At 43.7% G+C, this 21,245-nt stretch overlaps 1 protein-coding gene across 1 annotated transcript in view; it reads right to left on the bottom strand.

The window, feature by feature from the left end:
• Positions 1-236: 236 nt before the first annotated feature.
• NPY2R (neuropeptide Y receptor Y2) overlaps positions 237-21,245 on the bottom strand; it is a 147,453-nt gene continuing 126,444 nt past the window's right edge. The window contains exon 2 of the mRNA XM_078677663.1: positions 237-3,172. Coding sequence (XP_078533789.1) covers positions 1,967-3,133 — 1,167 coding nt within the window. The 5' untranslated portion in view covers positions 3,134-3,172 and the 3' untranslated portion in view covers positions 237-1,966. The remainder of the gene's footprint in view (positions 3,173-21,245) is intronic.

The raw sequence follows: 21,245 nt of genomic DNA, 5'->3' as shown, positions 1-21,245 counted from the left end.
TAAATGTGGGTGTATTTTCAGTCTAATGCTTAAATCATGGAACATGGAATATAATTCATTTAGTGGTTTAACTTCTAATTTTCTCTCTGTTTTATCTTGTTCAAACAATCTGTTTCATTAGTCTTAGCATATCCAAATTGAAATGTGACTTAACAACAACCTAGTCCTATCCTTAATACGTGTTCACTACAACATAGGAACCTGCACAGAGGAAAGTACAGAAAATATGTACATACTTTTTTGACTGCTTTATTTTTGAACTGTCTCCACCATGGGTTACAATATCTTAATTTAATGCTATTCATTTAGCTGATAATGTTTGTTGTTGCTATTCACGGTTTTCACCAGACGATGCCCAAATACTATGATTTTACCATGCGGTATTAAGAAATATTTGCAAATATAAACAGACCAAACAGGGTTGTGAATAGATAACACCTACAAAAACATAATATTTTTTAAAACAAATGTAGCGCATAATTTCCGGAGGCCATAGGGTCAAATATAGAACTAATAGTCGGCGCTGAATCAATAGTACATACACTACTTTAACCAAATAAACGCTGGGCAATCCCTCTTAGTAAAACCTGAACTGTGCTATAAATGTGTTGCTGAATATGAAAGAGTATTCGAATTCTTGCAGGCATCCAGGATAGGGAAAGTGCTAAATTACCTTGTTTGGGTTTAAAACCGATTACATGTAAGAAGGTTACTCAAAGCTGCAGTAGCATTTGTTAGTGCTGATTATTTTTGGACAAAAATATAAATCGTAATTTTCTCTCGGGTGTAGTCTTGCATTCCGTGGTAGACCCTGAATGTGGGGCAATAGACTGAGCGAGCGAGAAGAGCCGATTAAGTAGGTGGTTTTCCAGCTAAAGAATGCGCTTTCCTTTTGAGGTGTGCATGTGTTTATAAGAAAATTGGAGGACAGCACTCCCATGTGGGAATTCGCCTGTCAACTTCGAGACAGTTATCAGGGCTACAGTGCCTAAGGTAGCTGCTCAGATATTCATACTCACTAACGAGTGCTTGGCAGCTTTCCGGAGAAGAAATACAGTGTGCGGCAAAATGAAGCACTGGCTTTCGATTAATAAAAAAAGCGCCTTAAAATACTGACTGCCTAATACTGTGAGAATAGTTGGCTGGTGCGTGGTTGGGAACTGTTTTTGCTAATTTCACCTGAGGATTGAATAATTACCAAATACAAATGGGGTATGCGTGACTCATAAGACCACTGTAAGTTTGTAAGCACAAGGCAAAAATACACAAGCTATTAGTGCTTAATTTGTAAAAAAAAACACAAAAAAACTTCAGTGGTTCAAAGTTTTTCTTGGGGTTCAGCCATCGGCACTGCCGCCAGCCGAAGAAGCTGAATACAAGTCTGTGTAGTTTTGATCCAAGGTTACGTCTTTTTCTTCCACTACCCAACATTCCCAGTCTCTTTATCTCACTCTTGTAGGACCGTTCTCATGGTTGCTTTCTCCCTGTGTCATTGTTTTCCTAGTTTTTCTTCCTCTTCTTTATCCGTTTTTTGCCTTTCCTTATGTTGCTCTAGGTTAAAGTCTTGAGGCGAATAATAAGTCCTGAGCCCCAAGGATCAGTGCCAGGGTTCACCACCAGCAACTCCCAGAACAAGTTAAACAGTGTATTTTATGCAACGGGATTTGCTAGTAAAATTAGGCAGACATGTTCAATGCAACCGAGTATCTAGAAGCAGACCTGGAAACTGTACATGTAGTTTGGGTTATTGACTTTTGCAATTGAAGATGATTAGGTTCCTCACAAGCAGAGATGTCAACCAAATTCTGACCACATACACATATATAGACCTGTATACCTCATGTGCAAGCATTGCAAATTGTGTTTGCTGAAGTTCCCCGGTGTCAGCTTGAAAATAAATTTGTATGGGTGCTTGTATCAAATTGTTTGTGCTTAATCTTACTTTACAAGTTGTTGAAATGGCTTCCTAAACTTTGGTGGGTTGTGTAATAGTCCCTGGGCAGTTGGAATAATTGCAGTTGTTTTCTTTGACTTCCAATTGTTTCTTCTTGGCTTGAAGTGCCACTGAAATTTCAGGGTGGTTAGAGTCCATCCTTGGCTTACATTTGAAAGCTGTTAGGAAAGCAGTTCTGTAGTTGTTGTTCATCCAGCCATATAGGATGGGATTAGCAAATGCAGAACACATAGCGATGACATGAAAGAGCGTGTAGATAAGTTTGTACTCATTCAGGTCCAGAACTTTACTGTCAATGTCACTGGCAAGCTGAAAAGCATAAAAAGGCAGCCAACTGACAGCAAAGACCACCACCACTGCCACTAACATTTTGGTTGTTTTCTTTCGGCGATGATGGTAGTTATCGTTTCCCCCACCAGGGCTAACATGATTCCTAAGCTTGGTCCATATCCTGATGTAGGCATATGAAATAATTGCCAGGGGCAGGATGTACTGAATTAGCAGCATGGAGATACTGTACATTGTGCCATAACTTACTAGCCCTACTGGCCACCTTTCAGAGCAAGCCTGAATTTTGAAATCTGATGAGATCTCAATCACTGAATATTCCCGGAAAATGGCAAGTGGGCTGGCCAGAATTGCACTAAAAGTCCATGTAATGACAATGATGATGAAACTGATTTTCTTGGAGATTTTGCTTTCCAGGTGGTAGACAATACATCTGTGTCTGTCCAAAGCGATGACCATGAGGGTTACTGTGGATACGTGGACCGCAAGACCTTGGGCGTAGGTGACTAGATGGCATAATACAGTACCAAACTTCCATTCACCCAGTAGGGTGTACACTAATGTGAATGGAAGACATAGGGTATTCACCATCAAATCGGCTACAGCCAGATTAGCTATGAAAAAGTTGGTGACTGTGCGCATTGTTTTAAATTTGATGACTACATAAATGACGAGTGAGTTTCCAATGACTCCTAAAAGGATAATTGAGCTGTAAGCAATAATGAGGACGGTCTGCACACCAACCAATTTAGTACTGTCAATGAGCTCCGGTTTGTACACTTCATTCAATGATGTAGTGGGCCCGGGTACATTGAACCATGTGCTCTGTTCAGTTTTAGTTTCTTCTGTCCTGTTTTCAACGTATCCCACGTTCACTCCGACAAGACCCATGCTGATGGTCGTCTTTTCTGCTTATTTCGTGAGAAGTACCTGAAAATACAAAAAAGGCAGAGTCATATCCTTAGTACATTCAAAAGAACAGAATATAAAAGGATAGCACGTACTGTATCAAATCAAATTAAATGTTACTGTAAAAGTAAACGTCTAGGCTTTTCCACAGTATGGAAAACAAGCAAAATAACCGGTCTATAAAGTGCACACATTTAGTACAAAATTACTTGGGTCAATTTTGTTGGTGGATGCTCTAATACGTCTCTACTGGTCCAAGGCAAATCATTATGGACTTTCTGTATTTTTGTGTGAAATACAAATATATTTAGTGTTTGACATTTTTGGTATCCTATTTTCGCTTTGAAATGTTTTTTTTTCGTGAAAAGCGATTCACGAACCAGAATTGTGTTAGTGTCCTATATGTAACTGCATATGTCAAGCATACTTTCGAAAATAGATGGTAGGCCAATGACACAACACGGCCCTGAGCAGTGCAACTAAATAATTCAACAAGTCGCCAGCCGCCGCTCTAGGGAGAACAGAATCCTATTGTCATATTATCGTTGCTTTCAATAAACAATGTCAGGGGCATATCGTCATGGACGCTTGGGGTGATCACTTCTCAATATATTTTCAGAGTCGCTTAACCTGTGTGATAAATCGGGTGTGATAGTCGCAAGTTGGAGTCGGGTCCTGGCCTTTTTTTCCGATTTTAAACCAGTGCTTTGTGTCAGCAGGCCTACGTGACACTGACACAGGCCAACACCCAACTGTGACAGCGGTGGGTGTCCCACACACCGCAGCAGGCCTGAAGTCGTCTGTGACTTCTCTGCACTCAGAATTGACTCATAATAGCAACAGCTCGACTATTCTGTCAACTTCAAATGTACTGTTGTGTGATTCGGGTGTTGAGTGTCAGCATGGTGGTACTCGGGGCCTACGTCCCTCCTGCTATCTGAGTCTCATATAAAGATAAGTGGACAAGCTCGATGCACCATCTTTCCTGCAGACCAATGCTGACTTGTGAAGGCGGATTGAACATGGGACAGATAGTCCTCTAGTCAGCAAGATGCCAGTGGGAACCATTCATCAAGCAAAGCTGCCTCCACCTCACCCTCACCCTCAACAGTCCCAATCCATCAACCTCTGCCACCTGAGACAAAGTCAGATACCAGCCTCTGCCTAAATAAGTAAGGCTGCTACAGCTTACCATGGTCACTCTTTCATGCTCTACACACAAATGTTACATGGTCTGTGCCATATTGTATGCAGCAACAGACAGGCACTTATGGACAGGCAGGCTAGGCATAGGAACCATCGTGAAACTCCCTGCTTCCCCACTTCACCCCGTTTCATACTGCCTTCTGCCATGGCCAGTGTAATACAGCCGAGCCACCTCCATCACTTGCTGCACAGGGACCCTGGTACTGAGGAGTCGGCCGGCTCAATCCCCTGAGATACGGGCACTGCTTTCACTTCTCTCATGGTGGGGGACCCTGATTAGGAGGAGTTGGAGGGTCTATTTAGTGAGGCTCAATATCCGGCTGTTCGCTGCCTCCTCGTCACAGTGTAACACTGACTAGACCCGGTTCATTGTTGGTCATTGGTTGTGCTCTAAGCAGGGAGGCTGCACTGATCGCAGGAATAGGTGTTGACACGCCACCCCTCAAGTACTTTGTCTCTGCATTTTTCGAGCTGCACTTCCTGATTTAATCCATTGATAGCCATTTGCCCTCCCAGAACTCAGCCATTTTGTGCCCACCCCCAGAAACAGAGCCAGAAGCATGAGAAATAGAAGAGGCACTTGCTGCTCTTCTGTCTCCAATCATTCATGATTACAGATACAGAGCTAAAAACATTAGAAATAGAAGAGGCACTCGCTGCTCGTCTTCGACCTGAATCTCTCCTGAGGGTCATTGAAATAGAAAAAGAGGAATAATATATCCTCCTCGAGTGACGGTCATCTTGGATAGGTCAGCCACTTTCTAAACCCTATCCACTAGAATACATTACTCTCCTTACAATGTCTTTCCGTCTACTGTTCATGTTAATTGATTTATCATGCTCTCTAGCAGTGGTTGCCTAGCCTAATAGCTCATAATTGAGTGAGCTTTATTTTGGAAAGTGATTATGAGGACTGAGAGCACTTAGAGGTGGACATTGCCCCAGAGCTTCTCCCCCTTGACCCTTACATCTACCCTCTTGCCTGAATCATTGCCTGCTCCCCTAAATGCTCAGTGGTGGACACTGCCTGCTTTATTATACTACTGCATAGTCACCATGTCCTCGCCACACACTGGCACACCTTAGTAGGTACACAGAACACAAAGATCTCTGCACTCATTATCACCTTTTTCCATGAGCCTATCTGTCTATATTTTATGTCTCTCAATCACAGCTGTTAGAAGCATGGATATGGAGCCAAATCAAAAAATGCATCCAAAAACTTCAAATACAGATTCCTAAAAGCGCACCCAGAAACCCTTATTTCGGATCCCTATTTCTCATAAAATAGGGTGCGACAATAAGTGATCTCATCTTCTTTACAAAAATACATGCTCAATGAAGGTTGGTATTTTACTCACTTCTCCAAATCATCACATCCAAAAACACTCCTCATGGACTTAGACTTATGGTAGCCCCCTCACCTACCTCTGGAATAGAAGCAACCACTTCCCTTTACAACAATGGGACTATCCTTATACAATCATCTGACCACAACCTGGTCATCTTTGACAACATTTTCCCCATCATAAAAACACAATGTCTAGTAATGAAACCTCACCCTCCCAAGGTCCTCCTATTTCCTCGGACAACCCCCAAGATCCACAAAATGTGTCCTCTCACAACCTCGACATCTCGGATAACCCTACCCCTTCCCTTCTTTGCTCCTCCATAGGGACTTGCAAACTACATAGCAGCTCTTCTATGACATTATGTTGGTTAGAATCCAGCTCTCCCCATTTTCAAACTAGTCACCATGATCACCACTCTTCTAGAGCCCTTATGGCATACCATCACCCGTTTTACACTGATGACCCCCATGCACATCATTGCGGACATTACTATATTGCCCAAGATTCTCCCCATAGTTATACCAGTGTCACACCCATATTCTGATCTCCCTAACCAGGCCAGCAATGTGACTTGTAAGACCCTTTAGAATCCAGACTGGATGAGATTTCATTTGCCTTCCAACAACTCAAGGCTGCTGTCCAAAGCCTTTCACACCTCACCACCGAGTAATCTGATAATCAGAAGTTAAGTCGGCCTCCAAACACTAAGTGCCTCAACAACACACATCCCTCTATATTATATCCCTTTTACTCTCTTATGACCCATCATATGCTGTTAACCCAGATAATTTGTGCCAAATCAAAGCAATCCACTCTGCCCCATTCAGACAAGCAAGGGTAAACTGTAGATCCTTAAATAAGAACAACCTCACTCGAGCCCCCACCACTATTCCTTCCTCAGATGTTCCCAAACCATAGCTTAAATGCATGCTTCTTAACTGTAGATGAGCAGTACGACATGCTGCAGACATTGTTGCCCTCATCCTTGCTCATGATCCAGAGATTTTAGTGCTGACGGAAACCTGGGTCAACAATTCTTCTGCACCAATTGTCGAAGTACTAGTGCCCCCTAGCTACGATATCATTAGGCTAGATAGATCTGGTGGAAAAGGTGGAGGCATCACATGTATACATCGTAACAATCTGATTCCTTGTTGTCATGCTAATACCTGTACTCCAAGGTCTCATGTAACAACAGGCAAGCATGCAAATTCCATGCGCTCTACCACCCTCCACAAGACCATCTCCCTTTCACAGAACAAGTCATGGAAATCATCTCAAAGAACGCTGAGTGTCACGGCACCCAGATCTTCTTAGGAGACTTTACCCTTCATTGGAATGACACAAATGACTTGTCAATCAATTGCCTCAATCCTTTGTTATATTCCATATAGGTACCCTATTAGAGGGTCAGGTAACATCATAACCCTTCACCTATATTCTTCCCTACATTACATACATAACGGTCCTTAGGGACTGACCTTTTACCTAGATACGACCCTGCACACAGAACGCAGGATTTTCCCTGGTAAAAGCCTCATACATTATGCATGAGGACTCTTGGAAGCACAGCTGGACTGCCATCTCATGAATAATATCTATGTACAAATTCATTCCCGGCGTCATCCTAAGTCCGACAAAGTAATACAGCATGGTAGAATCCCCGGGGAGACCTATGGGTATATATACCTAACACCTTGCTAAGAGAGGCAGAGTAGACCAGGACTTCCTGGCTGACAGACTGACCAAAGACACTGAAGTTCCTGCATGCAGATACTCCAGCTCGCAGTGGCCTCAACATCCCGTGCGGGTTGTCCAACCAGAGACCAGGACGGGGTCCCACAGTCTCTCAATCCAGGTAATGGGGTTTACTTTATCCTAGAGGGATTCTTGGCTTAACACCTACACACATGCTAGGTACACTAAGGTACATCTAGTTAGGGAGGCATCGTGGGAGTACGCACCTTTTATTATCTTGTATTTTATATACTCTTATGTATTCATGATTATTACCAGATGGCAGAACTCTATCATCCTTTTACTTTTATGGTGCGTCTAATCATTTATATCTGTTACTGTCTAGTGGTTGTTACAGCTCATCTATTTTACACTAGAAGAACGACTGCTCAATAAATGCTTGTTGAAAAACCTCCACGCCATTTACTCTGTGTATCTCTCTGAAAGTAAGTGAGCACGAGTGACTGAGCGTAAAGTAGTACACTGTTTCCACGGTCCTGAGGGATCAGGGATGTCATGTTCGATGGTTGCCAAGAACTATTCTCTCCTTGGCAAGAGGAGATTCTAGTGGCACTGTGAGCTAGCCGATACAAAATACCCAACAGACCCGGTGGGGGTGTTTAGAGTCAGTCTGACACCAATCCTTCAGTGTATGACATCCGAATGCGCAGATCCTGTATAGGTTTTATAGGAACTACACATCACCTTCTCAGTAGACCTCAACCTCACTCAAATATGTGATAGCCCTTCTCACATCAAGGGAGCTACCTTGGATCTAGTCATCAGTAAGATGGACTCTGTTCATCTTGAATCTATTCCCCCTTGTGACTGCACAGATGACCATTTATTATTTATTTATTTAAAGGTTTTATATAGCGCTGGCTAGACCCGGAGGTATCAGAGCGCTTTACATGAGCATCAGATTATAGTTACAGGTTACATCGTTACAAAGGTTACACAGTTATTAGAGCATGGCAACATAGATACTTGTAAAGTCAAGATAAACAATAAGCACAAATACGAAAAGGGGAAAAGCAAGCAAGGGGAAAGATTCAGGGGAGGGGGAAGGAGCTGGGGAAGTAGACAGGTAATGAAGGCGGGAAAGAGGAGGGGAGGGTGAAGGACATCGCATGGAAAGAGGAGGAGAAGGGCGACGGGGACACAAACCGGTAGACGAGTCAAGGCAATGTTCAAAGACCAGTAAGCTGTGATCCCAGGGGAAGTGGTATCACTTCCCTATCTCTGTTGCGGGAGGCTCTCTTTACGCAGTGGACTCTCTCAGAGGGGTCTCTGAGACTCCAAGGCCTACATACTGGATCCTTCCCGAAAAAGGGGAGAGGGAGTGCTTTGGCAAGGGGTGCCATACCATACCTCAGCTGTGAGTGGCTTCCTTGGCGCTGTGGACTCTCTCAGCGGGTACGCTGAGACTCCAGAGTATAAATATTGGATCTTTCCTCAACAAGGGGAGAAGGAGTGCTTAGTCAAAGGGCACAAAGGACAAGGGGGCTAGGCAGACTAGCAGGCAAGGTGAGAGATTCAGGGGAGAGAGGATAGGAGCTAGGAGCTAGGGAGGAAGACAAAGGGAGAAAGAGTACTAAATGGGAACAAATTTAATTAATGAGTTATTATATAGTGCTGGCTACACCCGATGTAATCAGAGCGCTTTACATGAGGGACAATAATGTTGTAAATTACATCAGTTAAAAGTTACATAAGTATCAAGAACAGCATTTAAAAAACATAGGGGACAAGGTGAATGGAGCAGGAAGGGTAAGGGGATAGGGTAAAGGGGTAGGAGGAAGACAGAATGCAGAGACGAGAGGAAAATAGTTGCAAAAGATGCCAGAAAAAACTTTTTAGGAGCATAGAAGAAAAGGAAAATGGGGTGAGGAATGGAAAGGGGGTGAGGGCAAAAGGGGTAGTATATAGATACAGCGGAGAGACGAAGGTAAAGTTTGTCCAAGGTCCGGCTGGGTAGGTGACGGCCGAGGGGGCATCCTCAGCCCATCTCCTCTTCAGCTATAAGGTAGGTCCACCGGGCATCGGTCAAATGGCTAGGTCTCAACAGAAAAACATTAAAGGGGAAGAGGGCGAGAAGAAGGGAGCGCAGAGGGGGAAGGGGGTGGGGTGAAAGGGTAGGAGGGGGAAACAACAGAGAGACGAAGGAAAGTCTGTCCAAAATCCGGCTGGGTGGGTGACGGCCGAGGGGGAATCCACAACCCATCTCCTCTTCAGCTGACAGGTAGCTCCACTGGACATTGGATAAATAGCAGGGTCTCTACGATCGAGGGAAGGTTCAGAGCACATGTCCAGGAGGGAGAGCAGGATTAAGGTCAGGTGAGGGATGTGGTTAAGCTCAGGACACTGACCAGTTCTATTGTCCGGGAGCGTTAGAGCATCGTGGAGAGACCAACTGAGGCTGCCAACTTGATGTCAGACAGGGGCGTTGAGATCTTGGTGTTAAGTTCAGTCTGTCCCCAAGCACCCAGCGGCCATAAGCCCCTCCCGGGCGATTCAGCCATCTCCACTCAAGCCTCATACATGCGGTTGGTCTCCTTCCTCATCACAGAATCTGTGAGAACCAATAAAGCTTAGCTAAAGAAACCAGACACTGGAAAAGAAGTCAGAAACATTAACTTGTGTGATCTGATGTCCCCCAGTGATAACATCCTGCCCCCTCCTCTGGAAATGTCTGATGTCTGCAACCCCACAGACCACTATAATTGCTCCATGACTAACATCTTAGACTCAATTGCACCTCTACAGCTAAAATGAATGTCCTCCAAAATCTCCAAACCTTGGTATAATGGTAGTCTGTATACTGAAAGGAGTAATTCAAGACTGGTGGAAAGTTTCTGGAGATCCTCTCCCTCCCTAGAACATCTTACTCAGCTGAGATCTCTGAGAAATATATATAACAAATGCACCAGATGCTCTAACAGTGGTTACTCCAGAAAACAACTATAGCCAGCCAAAAACAGACCAAAAAGGTTTGTTGAAGTTATTATGCTTCAAGCAAACAGCCATCCTAACCCTCCCTCAATGGAACTCCGTTTGCAGCTGAATAGTGAGGAATTTGTCGCCTTCTTCCGTGAAAAGACAACAAATATTGAATTGGAATACAGTCAGCTTTGGAGAATCTATCTACCACCTACCCTCCCTCTGGGTTTGGGTGCCCCCAACGGCTCTGGTTCTCCCACCGAAAGGCAATGCTTCCTGGAGCCTATTCAAAACCTTGGACGGAAGCACCATTCGCAAAACTCTGGCTGCACTGAAACCATTCAACCAATTCAGTCATCCTTTGCATTCAAACTTCTTCAATGAAATCAGATCATCCATACTCCCTCATTGGAAGAAGATAGTTAATGCCTCTCTGCTTCAAGGTTCAATTCCGGATTGCCTAAAGTCGGGGCAGGTCACACCTATCCTTAAAAAATCGACTGCAGATCATACTAACATTCACAATTTTCATCCAATTTCCAAATTCCTACTCTGGCAAAGCTCCTCGAGAAATGCATCCACACCCAGCTATGCTGCTACATTAAACAATTGCGACTGCTAGACCAATTCCAATCCAGCTTCCTTCAGGGTCATAGCATGCAATCCCCTCTCACTCACATTGTTGAATATGTGCTACGAATGCTGGACCAAAATTAATCATGCCTTTTGATCGTCCTCGACCTATCAGCTTTTGATGCTGTCAAACATGACACCCTTATTGATCTACTGGAGCATAGGAATGAGCTATCAGGGACTGTGCTAAATTGGTTCTCCTCAATCCCACACAATAGAACCCAAAGAATCACGGTAAATCAGTCTCTGTCTAACCCCTCACTGCTGACTCTGGGGTTGCCACAGGGTCCACACTCTCACCCACTCTCTTCAACCTGTTTATGGAGCCTCTAACAGAAATTCTGAAGTTGTCTAACATCCACTATCACATGTATGCCGATAACACTCAACTGTACCTGAAAGTGTTCTCCCCAGAGGACATCATGTCCCTCAACTCAGCACTTCAGAAAATGCAAAGTTGGCTAACACCCAATCACCAGATATTAAATGCTCTCAAAACAGAATTCCTCCTTATCACCCCAGCCAAACAGTCTCCAGAAATAGAAGAATGGATGCATCAACTAACAGCTCTTAAATGCACTCCAAATATGATTGACTCCACAAGCTCTCTGGGAATAATGCTAGATAAGCATCCGAACATGCAGAAGCACATTAGTGGTCTCACCAACGGAGCAAACTTCCAATTGAGCATCCTAAGGTAAATAAAACTGTTCCTACCCCACAATGACTTCAAGACTGCGTTGCAAGACCAGATGATCTCTAAACTGGATTATAGAAGTGCAACCCTCTGTGGCCTTCCCGGATTGAAGGTAGCGCCACTTAGGGCCTCTCTCAACTCCGCTGCAAGGCTCGTTATAGTCTCAAAACGTTGTCATCCCGTATGGAGCAAAGATACATCTGAACATTGCATGCATGACCCACAAAGCTTTAAATTTCAACACCTCAATATATTTTGAACAAAAACCTGAGCTCTCTGGGGGCTCCAGATCCTCTAGGGGCTACAGCACTTTACCACTCAAGCCACAGAATTTCCATGAAAAGAAAACCTACAATCAAGCATTCTTGAGTATTGTACCAAGAATTTAGAATTCCCGGTCACCTGAAATAAGACTGACTAATTCCACGGCTTTCTTCAAAAGGGAAGTTAAAGCGATAGTGCTGAAGAAATTTCTGGGCTAGATCCACAGCCTCCAGGCACCCTAGGACTCGCTTGTTTATACTTGTCTTCATTGAACTGTTATGATTGTTTCTTGTCCAGTTGGTCTATTGTTACCACTTCCTTTACCTCCGTAACTACCAATCTGTAAAGCGCTCTGATACCCCATGTGGTATTGTTCGCGCTGTATAAAACTTTTAAAATAAGTAAAATAAATAAATAGGGGATACAAAAAAGCACATTTTGAGACAGGAAATCCATATACACAGAGCCAGATTTATCATAGTGTTCAATTGCCCTTGCGTCACACATGCTGTCGTAGGGGCACACAATACTAAAGTGTGATTTACCAAGCAAAGCATGGCCACCTTGCGTGACCCTGCACTGCTAGGTAAATCTGGAGTATTAAAAGGCAGCGCAAGTCTCTGCCTTGCGTTACTCTGAGAAGTCGCCCCAGGGGTAGAGCATGGGTGTTCCCATGCATCCACCCATGGAATTTGCACATTCCCAGAATTACCATGACTGGTAAATCTGGGAATGAACCAAAACACTACGCCTTCCCAGGGGAGGTGGAATGAGGAGAAATATTTGTATTTCTCTGCATTGTTTTCTCTTTCTAAGTGTGCTGCATTCTGCAACTCACTTAGAAAGACGGAAAAGCCTCAGAGGATTGTGTTCCTTCCTGCACAAAAATAATCCTGCCTGCAACAGAGGCACCCATGCACCATAGCACAAGGGTGCCTGTGCTGGCACTAGGCAGATGATTGTGCACCAGCGAAGGTAGAGAGCAGGAATGAGCCCTATCTTGGTAAATATGGCTCATTCCTGGCCCATCGCACAGCGCAGTTTAGCAAGTTGACTTGCTGCTTTGCGTGAAAGATTGATAAACCTGGCCCTCAGTGTGCAAGAACACTCCTAGGCATTCAGAAACACAAGACCTCCAACTCCAGGATACAGACACACAGAGGTGCTTGGTGAAATAAAAAAAATATAGATCCTCTTTGCTGAATCTCAAATGAATGAAGGGTTACACCGCCAGACCAGAAATGGAACCTGTATGCTGAGAGATACCACCCCCTTTTGTACCGCTTTTGGCCGCCATAAGTGTGGCAGGGTATGCTCAGACGTAAGTCCCTTGCTCACTTTGCCACTGGATTCAAGCAAGCCGGGCTGAAGACGGCTGGAATGCCAGAAACCGGTCCTCGGAAGCTTGTTTCCGGTCCAGGGAAGACATGGCTTGGCAGTTCGGGCTGGACTGTCCCCATGAGGCACAGGGGCAGACTGATTTGCATATAGCCATGTCTGAACTGGGGTGGCAGAGTGGGCTAAAGAACGGCGATGGATTAAATCCAGATCTTTTGACTGGGTGTGAGTGTTTGATTGATTCAGATGCTCCGTCCATCACCACCCCCTTTTGTACCGCTTTTGGCGGCCATAAGTGTGGCATGGTATGCTCAGACCTGAGTCCCTTGCTCACTTTGCCACTGGATTCAAGCAAGCCGGGCTGAAGACGGCTGGAATGCCAGAAACCCGTCCTCAGAAGCTTGTTTCCGGTCCAGGGAAGACATGGCTTGGCAGTTCGGGCTGGACTGTTCCCATGAGGCACAGGGTCAGACTGATTTGCATATAGCCATGTCTGAACTGGGGTGGCAGAGTGGGCTAAAGAACGGTGATGGATTAAATCCAGATCTTTTGACTGGGTGTGAGTGTTTGATTGATTCAGATGCTCCGTCCATCACCACCCCCTTTTGTACCGCTTTTGGCGGCCATAAGTGTGGCAGGGTATGCTCAGACCTGAGTCCCTTGCTCACTTTGCCACTGGAATCAAGCAAGCCGGGCTGAAGACGGCTGGAATGCCAGAAACCCGTCCTCAGAAGCTTGTTTCCGGTCCAGGGAAGACATGGCTTGGCAGTTCGGGCTGGACTGTTCCCATGAGGCACAGGGTCAGACTGATTTGCATATAGCCATGTCTGAACTGGGGTGGCAGAGTGGGCTAAAGAACGGTGATGGATTAAATCCAGATCTTTTGACTGGGTGTGAGTGTTTGATTGATTGAGATGCTCCGTCCATCACCCCCCCCTTTTGTACCGAGAGAAACACTGGGGCATAATGGGACAGACATATCTACGAGCCCCACGTATATGCAGGGATAAAGCCACAAGGTGAGGGATAACAGAGAACCTTTTAAGCAGTGACAAACAGGAGCATTCTGGGGGAGAGGATGGAGCCCACAAGTGCAGCGTCATAGATGGGTGCAAGGTTGGAAATAGGAAATAATTCAGAAGAAAAAGGTACATTATGTATCAAACAGTGACATAGTACACATGCAAGACAGATAATTTGATAACATCCTAATGTATTATATGCATCAATTACATACAATAAGACTTCATCTTTTGATGGAATTCTGATGACAGACAAAAAAGTTCAAACTCATATTCTCACTTACTACAAAATAGACCACAAAAGATCGAGTGATACTTTATCAGAGAATACTACCAAATTCATTTGTACCTACATTGATTAAAAGCTCATCAAAAATACACTGTATGTTAAAAAATACTATTATTGTTACCAGACCTTTATAAACCATTTATGAAACTTACCAAGAAAATTAATTTCACGGAGCTCCGTGTGGTCTTAATGAAAAGAATAAGACCGAGTGCCATTAAATACTCAAAATTCTACCCCCCAGTCACCAGTATCAATAAGTTAAATAAACATTGTTGAGATCAAAAATCATTTAATAAATGAAAATATCAGGCCATACTCGTTGTAAGAAACCCTGTTTACAGTGTCATATGAACACACCAAGAGATGAAACATTATTGCTGAATGCGACCAATGTAAATGCATCTGATTATCATCAGGCACCATTTTGTTTCTCAATTTATACTGCCCTGAAAGCCCGCCAAATTTGTAACCGTGCACTCTATCCCAGGTGTATTATCCTATCTGGATGACGACCTTGAAGTATAGTGATAAGCTTTATTATACACACCTCAGCCACTGGCCCCAACACTTTCCACCACCCAGTGTCCTCATCTCAATCCCCCACTTTCCAATTCTCGAACAGAAGGCACAAAATACACTTCAGCCCAAAATACCACACTCTGATCAGTCCTGGTTCGGTGCACCTTAATCTTCCACCACTTGATACTTCAACACAGAGATTTAAAACACATCATCACCAGATGAACCCTGCACAATGCTGAGCCTTCTCAAGGTTGATCCCCACACAGATCTAAAAAAGCTTTTCAGTCCTGGGCTACACCCAACCCCATTCTATTTTACCAAAATAACACAAAACATACCTTGGACATCCTTTTCCTACCCCATTTACCTCCGTCCGATTCCCGCCTTCCACGGTGCTCAATGCCCAACTGGCCCCTACTCTGACATTGGTCTTAAATATGCTTCTTTTTCATATGATTGGCTTATGGCAATATCTAATTTTTATTTGTTACACAAATGGACTGTCATGCATGTTTTTGGGTACGAGTGTGCAAAGTTTTATTTTCACATTAAACTTTTGTGAAGTTTCAGATTTCTACCTTTTACAAATGTTGTGAGCCTTGTCTATAAGTAGCCCTTTAACCCCTCCAGCCTCCATACCCTACAGTCCATCTCCTGCCTATGTTGGTTAGAATCACTGCATTACTTGATGGGACAGTTCTGATTCACCTCCATAATACTACTAAGAAACACCCCATTATTGGACCATAGTTCCTAATTCACAAAAGTGTTAAGCAATTTACCTCTGTAGGTTTTCTCCAATACCTAGACAAAAATTCAGACTTCCATGTACTTACTGAGGATTCCACAACTTCTTATGAGAATATGCAACAGTCGCAGATTCTCAGGAATAGTTGGGGAATACATTTGTGTATTCTATGTTCCGTACATGTCTTACCATTATCTCTGCTTAAAAAGCATGCACTATTTAATCTTTTTTCTAGGGGAGAAGTCTTCTTTCTCTGGACAGACCCCTTTTAAGACCCCCTACCAATTTTGCAGGATACATACTTAGCACTGCCTTTGTGAAAAGTAAATTTAGGAGCATATATAGCATGGCAAAGTGCCTGCAAAGCGATGAGCAGTCTCACAACCTCTTGAGTGTTTGGGGTTTGGGCTTCCCATACTTGTGCAGGTGTTCCCACTCAGAAACAAACCAACCCAGTGCCTTGTGCCAAATTGGACAAAGCACCACTTCTTCTGCTTCCGTACACTCTATGAGCTTCGCTGTCCTGACTTTCTGACTTCTGGTTGTTCCTGCTTACTGTTTTGGTTTCCCGAGAAGTTGCCGAGGGTAGCACAGAAGGCAGCCAGACAGTTAGAGCCAGAACTGCTTGAATCTGCCAATCTGCCACTCACATCGAGCGAGCAAGGTCCAGTCTGTGTGAGTGTGGCAGCTGTACTCAGCCACCGCAGAGTGCGTGCCCTGGGATCCCTGCAGAGGTGGCCTGGCAAGAGACGGATGTGGCTTATGGGCCTCTCGGTGTGCCCAGCTTGCAACCTGTCACTGCCCCTGACAGGCCCACAAGCTGCCACCGCTGACCACTTCTTTGCCGTCCCACACGCCGCTGCACCTTACCCCACCTGCAAGGACTGAAAGTGAAGGTTAGCAGAGCACTGTGTTTGGGGACCGCCTGGAACTGGCTGGTGTGAGCAAATCTGATAAGGTTTACAACGGGGGCACAGGCCGGCACTGCTTAGTCGTCCCAGCTGTGCTGTGCCCAGGACCTCCTGTCTTGCTCTGTTCTAGTCAGTGCTTCCCATCCCTGTCTTTTCTAAGCTTTATGGCCTCCCCTTTGGTACCTTGTGCCCCCCTATTGTGTGGAGTGGGAGTACAGTAGGCCAGCAGAACTTGTCGAGGGGACAGGAAGACGGGAAAGTACTGAATCAAGCCCAAAAAAGAGAGTGCCACTGCACCCTTTGGATTGGGATTCACTTGAGGCAAATCACCTGCAACCACTGGCAGGTCCAGGCCTTAGTCTCAATTAGCACCAACACCAACCCGCACCAACCAGCAGCAACCAACACCTCCACAGGAAGCACCAGGAAACATCTGCGGGCATCAGCGTGCACCAGAGAGCAGCAAAACCCTTCCATTTGCAGAATAAGGTCAGGCAAATCCACTGGCATGAAATTTAGCAACAATATCTCAACCGGATTTAATGAGGAAGGCAGATACATGTGTATGTACATAACATTACAAAGAAGAAAAAAGGGGGAGACTCCTGGTAGTTTTTCAAAAGTGCTCATGGCATTAAATAATTAAACTTTCAAAAGGAATCCCCGTTTCCGATTCTGTCAAGTTGCACAGCCACATTTGTAAATTGAATCAAATGAATTAATGTTATATTAGCTTCTCTCTTATTTGTTAATCATTGTTTAAACTGTTTCAATTCGTTTCATCTCGTTTTATAGTCAATTCAATTTACTCAATGTTTAATGGACGATAAATGTTTCAAAAAAGCTTGGGGATCCCATTAGGTTTCCATATTCCATAATGTTTATTAAAATCGCCCAATGCATTTCGGAAAGTACATTTCCTTCTTCAGGGGCATCTACAAGTATAAGAACACATTTTAGTTGATATGTACAACTTTGTTAAGAACTTCGTCACCTTTAAAATCAAACGTCTTTCATTTTATAATCATAACCGGTATACCGAATCATTCAAACAATGATTACTTCCAGAGTTAGAAACATTTCTTTCTTCGTTTCATCATTGGTTTAAAACACTTTGTAACCCAGTAATCCTGACCCGCTATGTGCTACACATCGTTGTTTTTCTTATATACAAATTTGCGCTTACCATGGTGGATGGGTTCCCTAGATACTTAAAATCAACCGTTCCTTCGTGCTTTCACAGCGTGTAGAAACGCTTCTGATGCAAATGGAATTACTAATTTCAAAGCCCTTTTCTTGTCTTTTCAAAGGTAGTCCCGCCCATATTCGGTGTTACGAAGTGGTGATTCGTTGCATGTGTCTATCTCCCTAACTTGTGTAAACATTAACAAAGGACAGCGTAAATGTTTAGTCACTTTCACAACGTAACACTTCCATTCCCAGAATGCCGTGTAACGCATTCTTTGTGAAGTGCTCACACTAATCTGTCTTCATTTCCTTTTCGGCGACCTTGTTTCTAAATCAACGTCTAAATGAATGTCCAATTTTAAATTGCATCAGAAGCGTTTCTACACGCTGTGAAAGCATGAAGGAACGGTTGATTTGTAGTATCTAGGGAACCCATCCACCATGGTAAGCGCAAATTTGTATATAAGAAAAACAACGATGTGTAGCACATAGCGGGTCAGGATTACTGGGTTACAAAGTGCTTTAAACCAATGATGAAACGAAGAAAGAAATGTTTCTAACTGTGGAAGTAATCATTGTTTGAATGATTCGGGATACCGGTTATGATTATAAAATGAATGACGTTTGATTTTAAAGGTGATGAAGTATTTAACAAAGTTGTACATATCAACTAAAATGTGTTCTTATAATTGTAGATGCCCCTGAAGAAGGAAATGTACTTTCCGAAATGCATTGGGCGATTTTAATGAACATTATGGAATGTGGAAACCTAATGGGATCCCCGAGCTTTTTTGAAACATTTATCGTCCATTAAACATTGAGTAAAATGAATTGACTATAAAACGAGATGAAACGAATTGAAACAGTTTAAACAATGATTAAAAAATAAGAGAGAAGCTAATATAACATTGATTCATTTGATTCAATTTACAAATGTGGCTGTGCAACCTGCCAGAATCGGAAACGGGGATTCCTTTTGAAAGTTATTTCGACACAGCGCACCGAGACGAAGCGCAAAGCAGGTGAATGCACGCTGTTACAAACAAACAAGTCTAAAAGAAAACGAAATTGGGAGGACCAGGTGTGCATCTCTTTCCTTGAACTAATTATCAAATAATTAAAAACACAATTCATACAAAACAGTTATATCAGCACTGTGAGCATGAATTGCGAAGGCAACCCAAAGGACCTTGGTGCATGTTGTGTTTTTGTGATACAATGAGTGATGGTGCAAGTGACAAGTGACAAACACAGAAAAAGATGCAAGGTGACAAAGTGGTGAAAAATATGTACAAGGATCAATGGTTCAGCAAGAATGGTTTTTTACAGTGATCAAACAAGATTTTAAACTTTTTATGAACCAAAGTAGAATGTGCGCCGTAAGTTGCGCTGTTATTAATTAATTAATCTAATGACTGGAGGAGCGCTGGGATCAGGTACTGGCTGCCACATACGTGTGCGGTCTCAGATGGTATTTCGAGTGAATGTGGAAGATGGTCAGGATAAAATATGCTGAGTTCCTGGGGGCGGAGCGTCCCGTGTCATGTGACCGCAAAGGCGCATGGTGATGCCACAAGTAGGCAGGGTGTAGTTAAGCTAAGGACGCTTAGGTGTGGTGTTGTACGCGCAGGAAGGACTTGTAGGGGAGGGAGGATTAAGGAAAGGGCGAAAAGACTACTCTGCACTGCGGTTTATCCCTGCCTGAGGATGTATTGGAATTTGACTACAATGTGAAGGCCGAATTGCATGGCAAAGATTAATTAATCCTGGCAGAAAAAATAAATAATAAAAATATTTAAACGGCACATCAGTAAAGTCCTAAACGGGGGTGTAATGTAAATTAAATATAAAGCAATGTGCAAATTTACATGACAATAGTAAATAAGGCTGGAAAATCATAATTCACATATCAGAAGATAATTGGTATAATGTAATGTAAATCCGTATTTGTAAAGTGCGAACTACTCACCCATACGGGTCTCAAGGTGGTGGGGGCCATTGTGGAAATTAGGTGAGCTATTGCCCAGAGTCACATGGTGCTGAGCTGCCACCGGAGCCGGGGATCAAACCGTGAACCCTGTGCTCTGAAGTTAGCTGCCCTGGCCGCTGCACCACACCTCTCCACTAATGTAACATGTATCAGTAGATGAGAGACAAATCCGTTTAAGGAACGAAATCCAGTTGGATATTGGTAAAATACAATGTTGTATGGTATAACAACTGACCCGGTTTGGAACATAACATTGGCTAACTAGTCAGGGTATTTAGGGAGGGAAGTATGTTGTCTGGTTGGAGGGAAGCAGGGTACGTCTAAGGTCAAGGGTCGCTGATGACAGGTTAGATGCAAAAGTCAGTACTTGCAGGTCTAAGGTCAGGGTTATATTTGTACTGTACTGTTTCATTCATCAACGGTGTTGAGGCCCTGGTCTACTGAATTGCAGCATGTGGTCCATTTGCATTCACTCCTGTTTAGTAAGGTTTGGAGGTTACCACCCCTGAATGGTAGTAAAGTTTGATCGATCACCTGCCAGGTTATTTCTAGTTCATTGTGATTTTTTTCAAGGTAGTGTATCAGCAAAGTGACAGTCAGGACTTTGCAATGGGATGTTGCCTCCATTTCCGTTCCGCTGATCTGAGTTTGCGTCTCTCTTCAATTAAGGCTTCGCTGAACCATGGATTATTATCCTTTTCCCAAATTCTTTTGAGTTTTGGTGGGGCGGCTTGCTCGAAGACTTTGGTCATTACGGAGTTGTAGTGGGCTCTGAGGTCATTGACGTCTAACCCGATCCTAGGGGGAGTGAGATCCTTCTCACATTGAGAGGCCAGGCTGCTCCAATCGATATTTTTGGTGTAATAAACATATTAAACAGGGGATGATAACCACTCACTACAAGAGGGAGCAATGTCACCTTAGATAATTGGATAAAGCACATCACTGTGCTCCTCAAAGTTCAACTGAAATGCCCGATCAACAACTATCTTCAGGCAAGCAAATAATTGAGCAGTAGAATCCAGTGGAATAAAAGGTCAACGTTGCAAATACGCAACCACCTTCAATGCAAGGAGAATAGCAAATCTGATCTGGAAAAGTAGAGCTGACAGCGCTCCTGGCCCAAACAGTATATCGTAATATCTACCATGGTTCTGTCGGTTTCACAACCTGATTTCTTCAAGTTCCAATTAAATCACTTCACATTTCATTCCGTCATATAGCTAATCAGACCAGAGCTCCAACCATTTAAGCTCT

This window comes from Lissotriton helveticus, chromosome 2_1 (genome assembly GCF_964261635.1).
Source record: "Lissotriton helveticus chromosome 2_1, aLisHel1.1, whole genome shotgun sequence".
Taxonomy (NCBI): Eukaryota; Metazoa; Chordata; class Amphibia; order Caudata; family Salamandridae; genus Lissotriton; species Lissotriton helveticus.
Note: the sequence above shows the minus strand (reverse complement) of the source record. Positions and strands in the feature narration are given on the sequence as shown.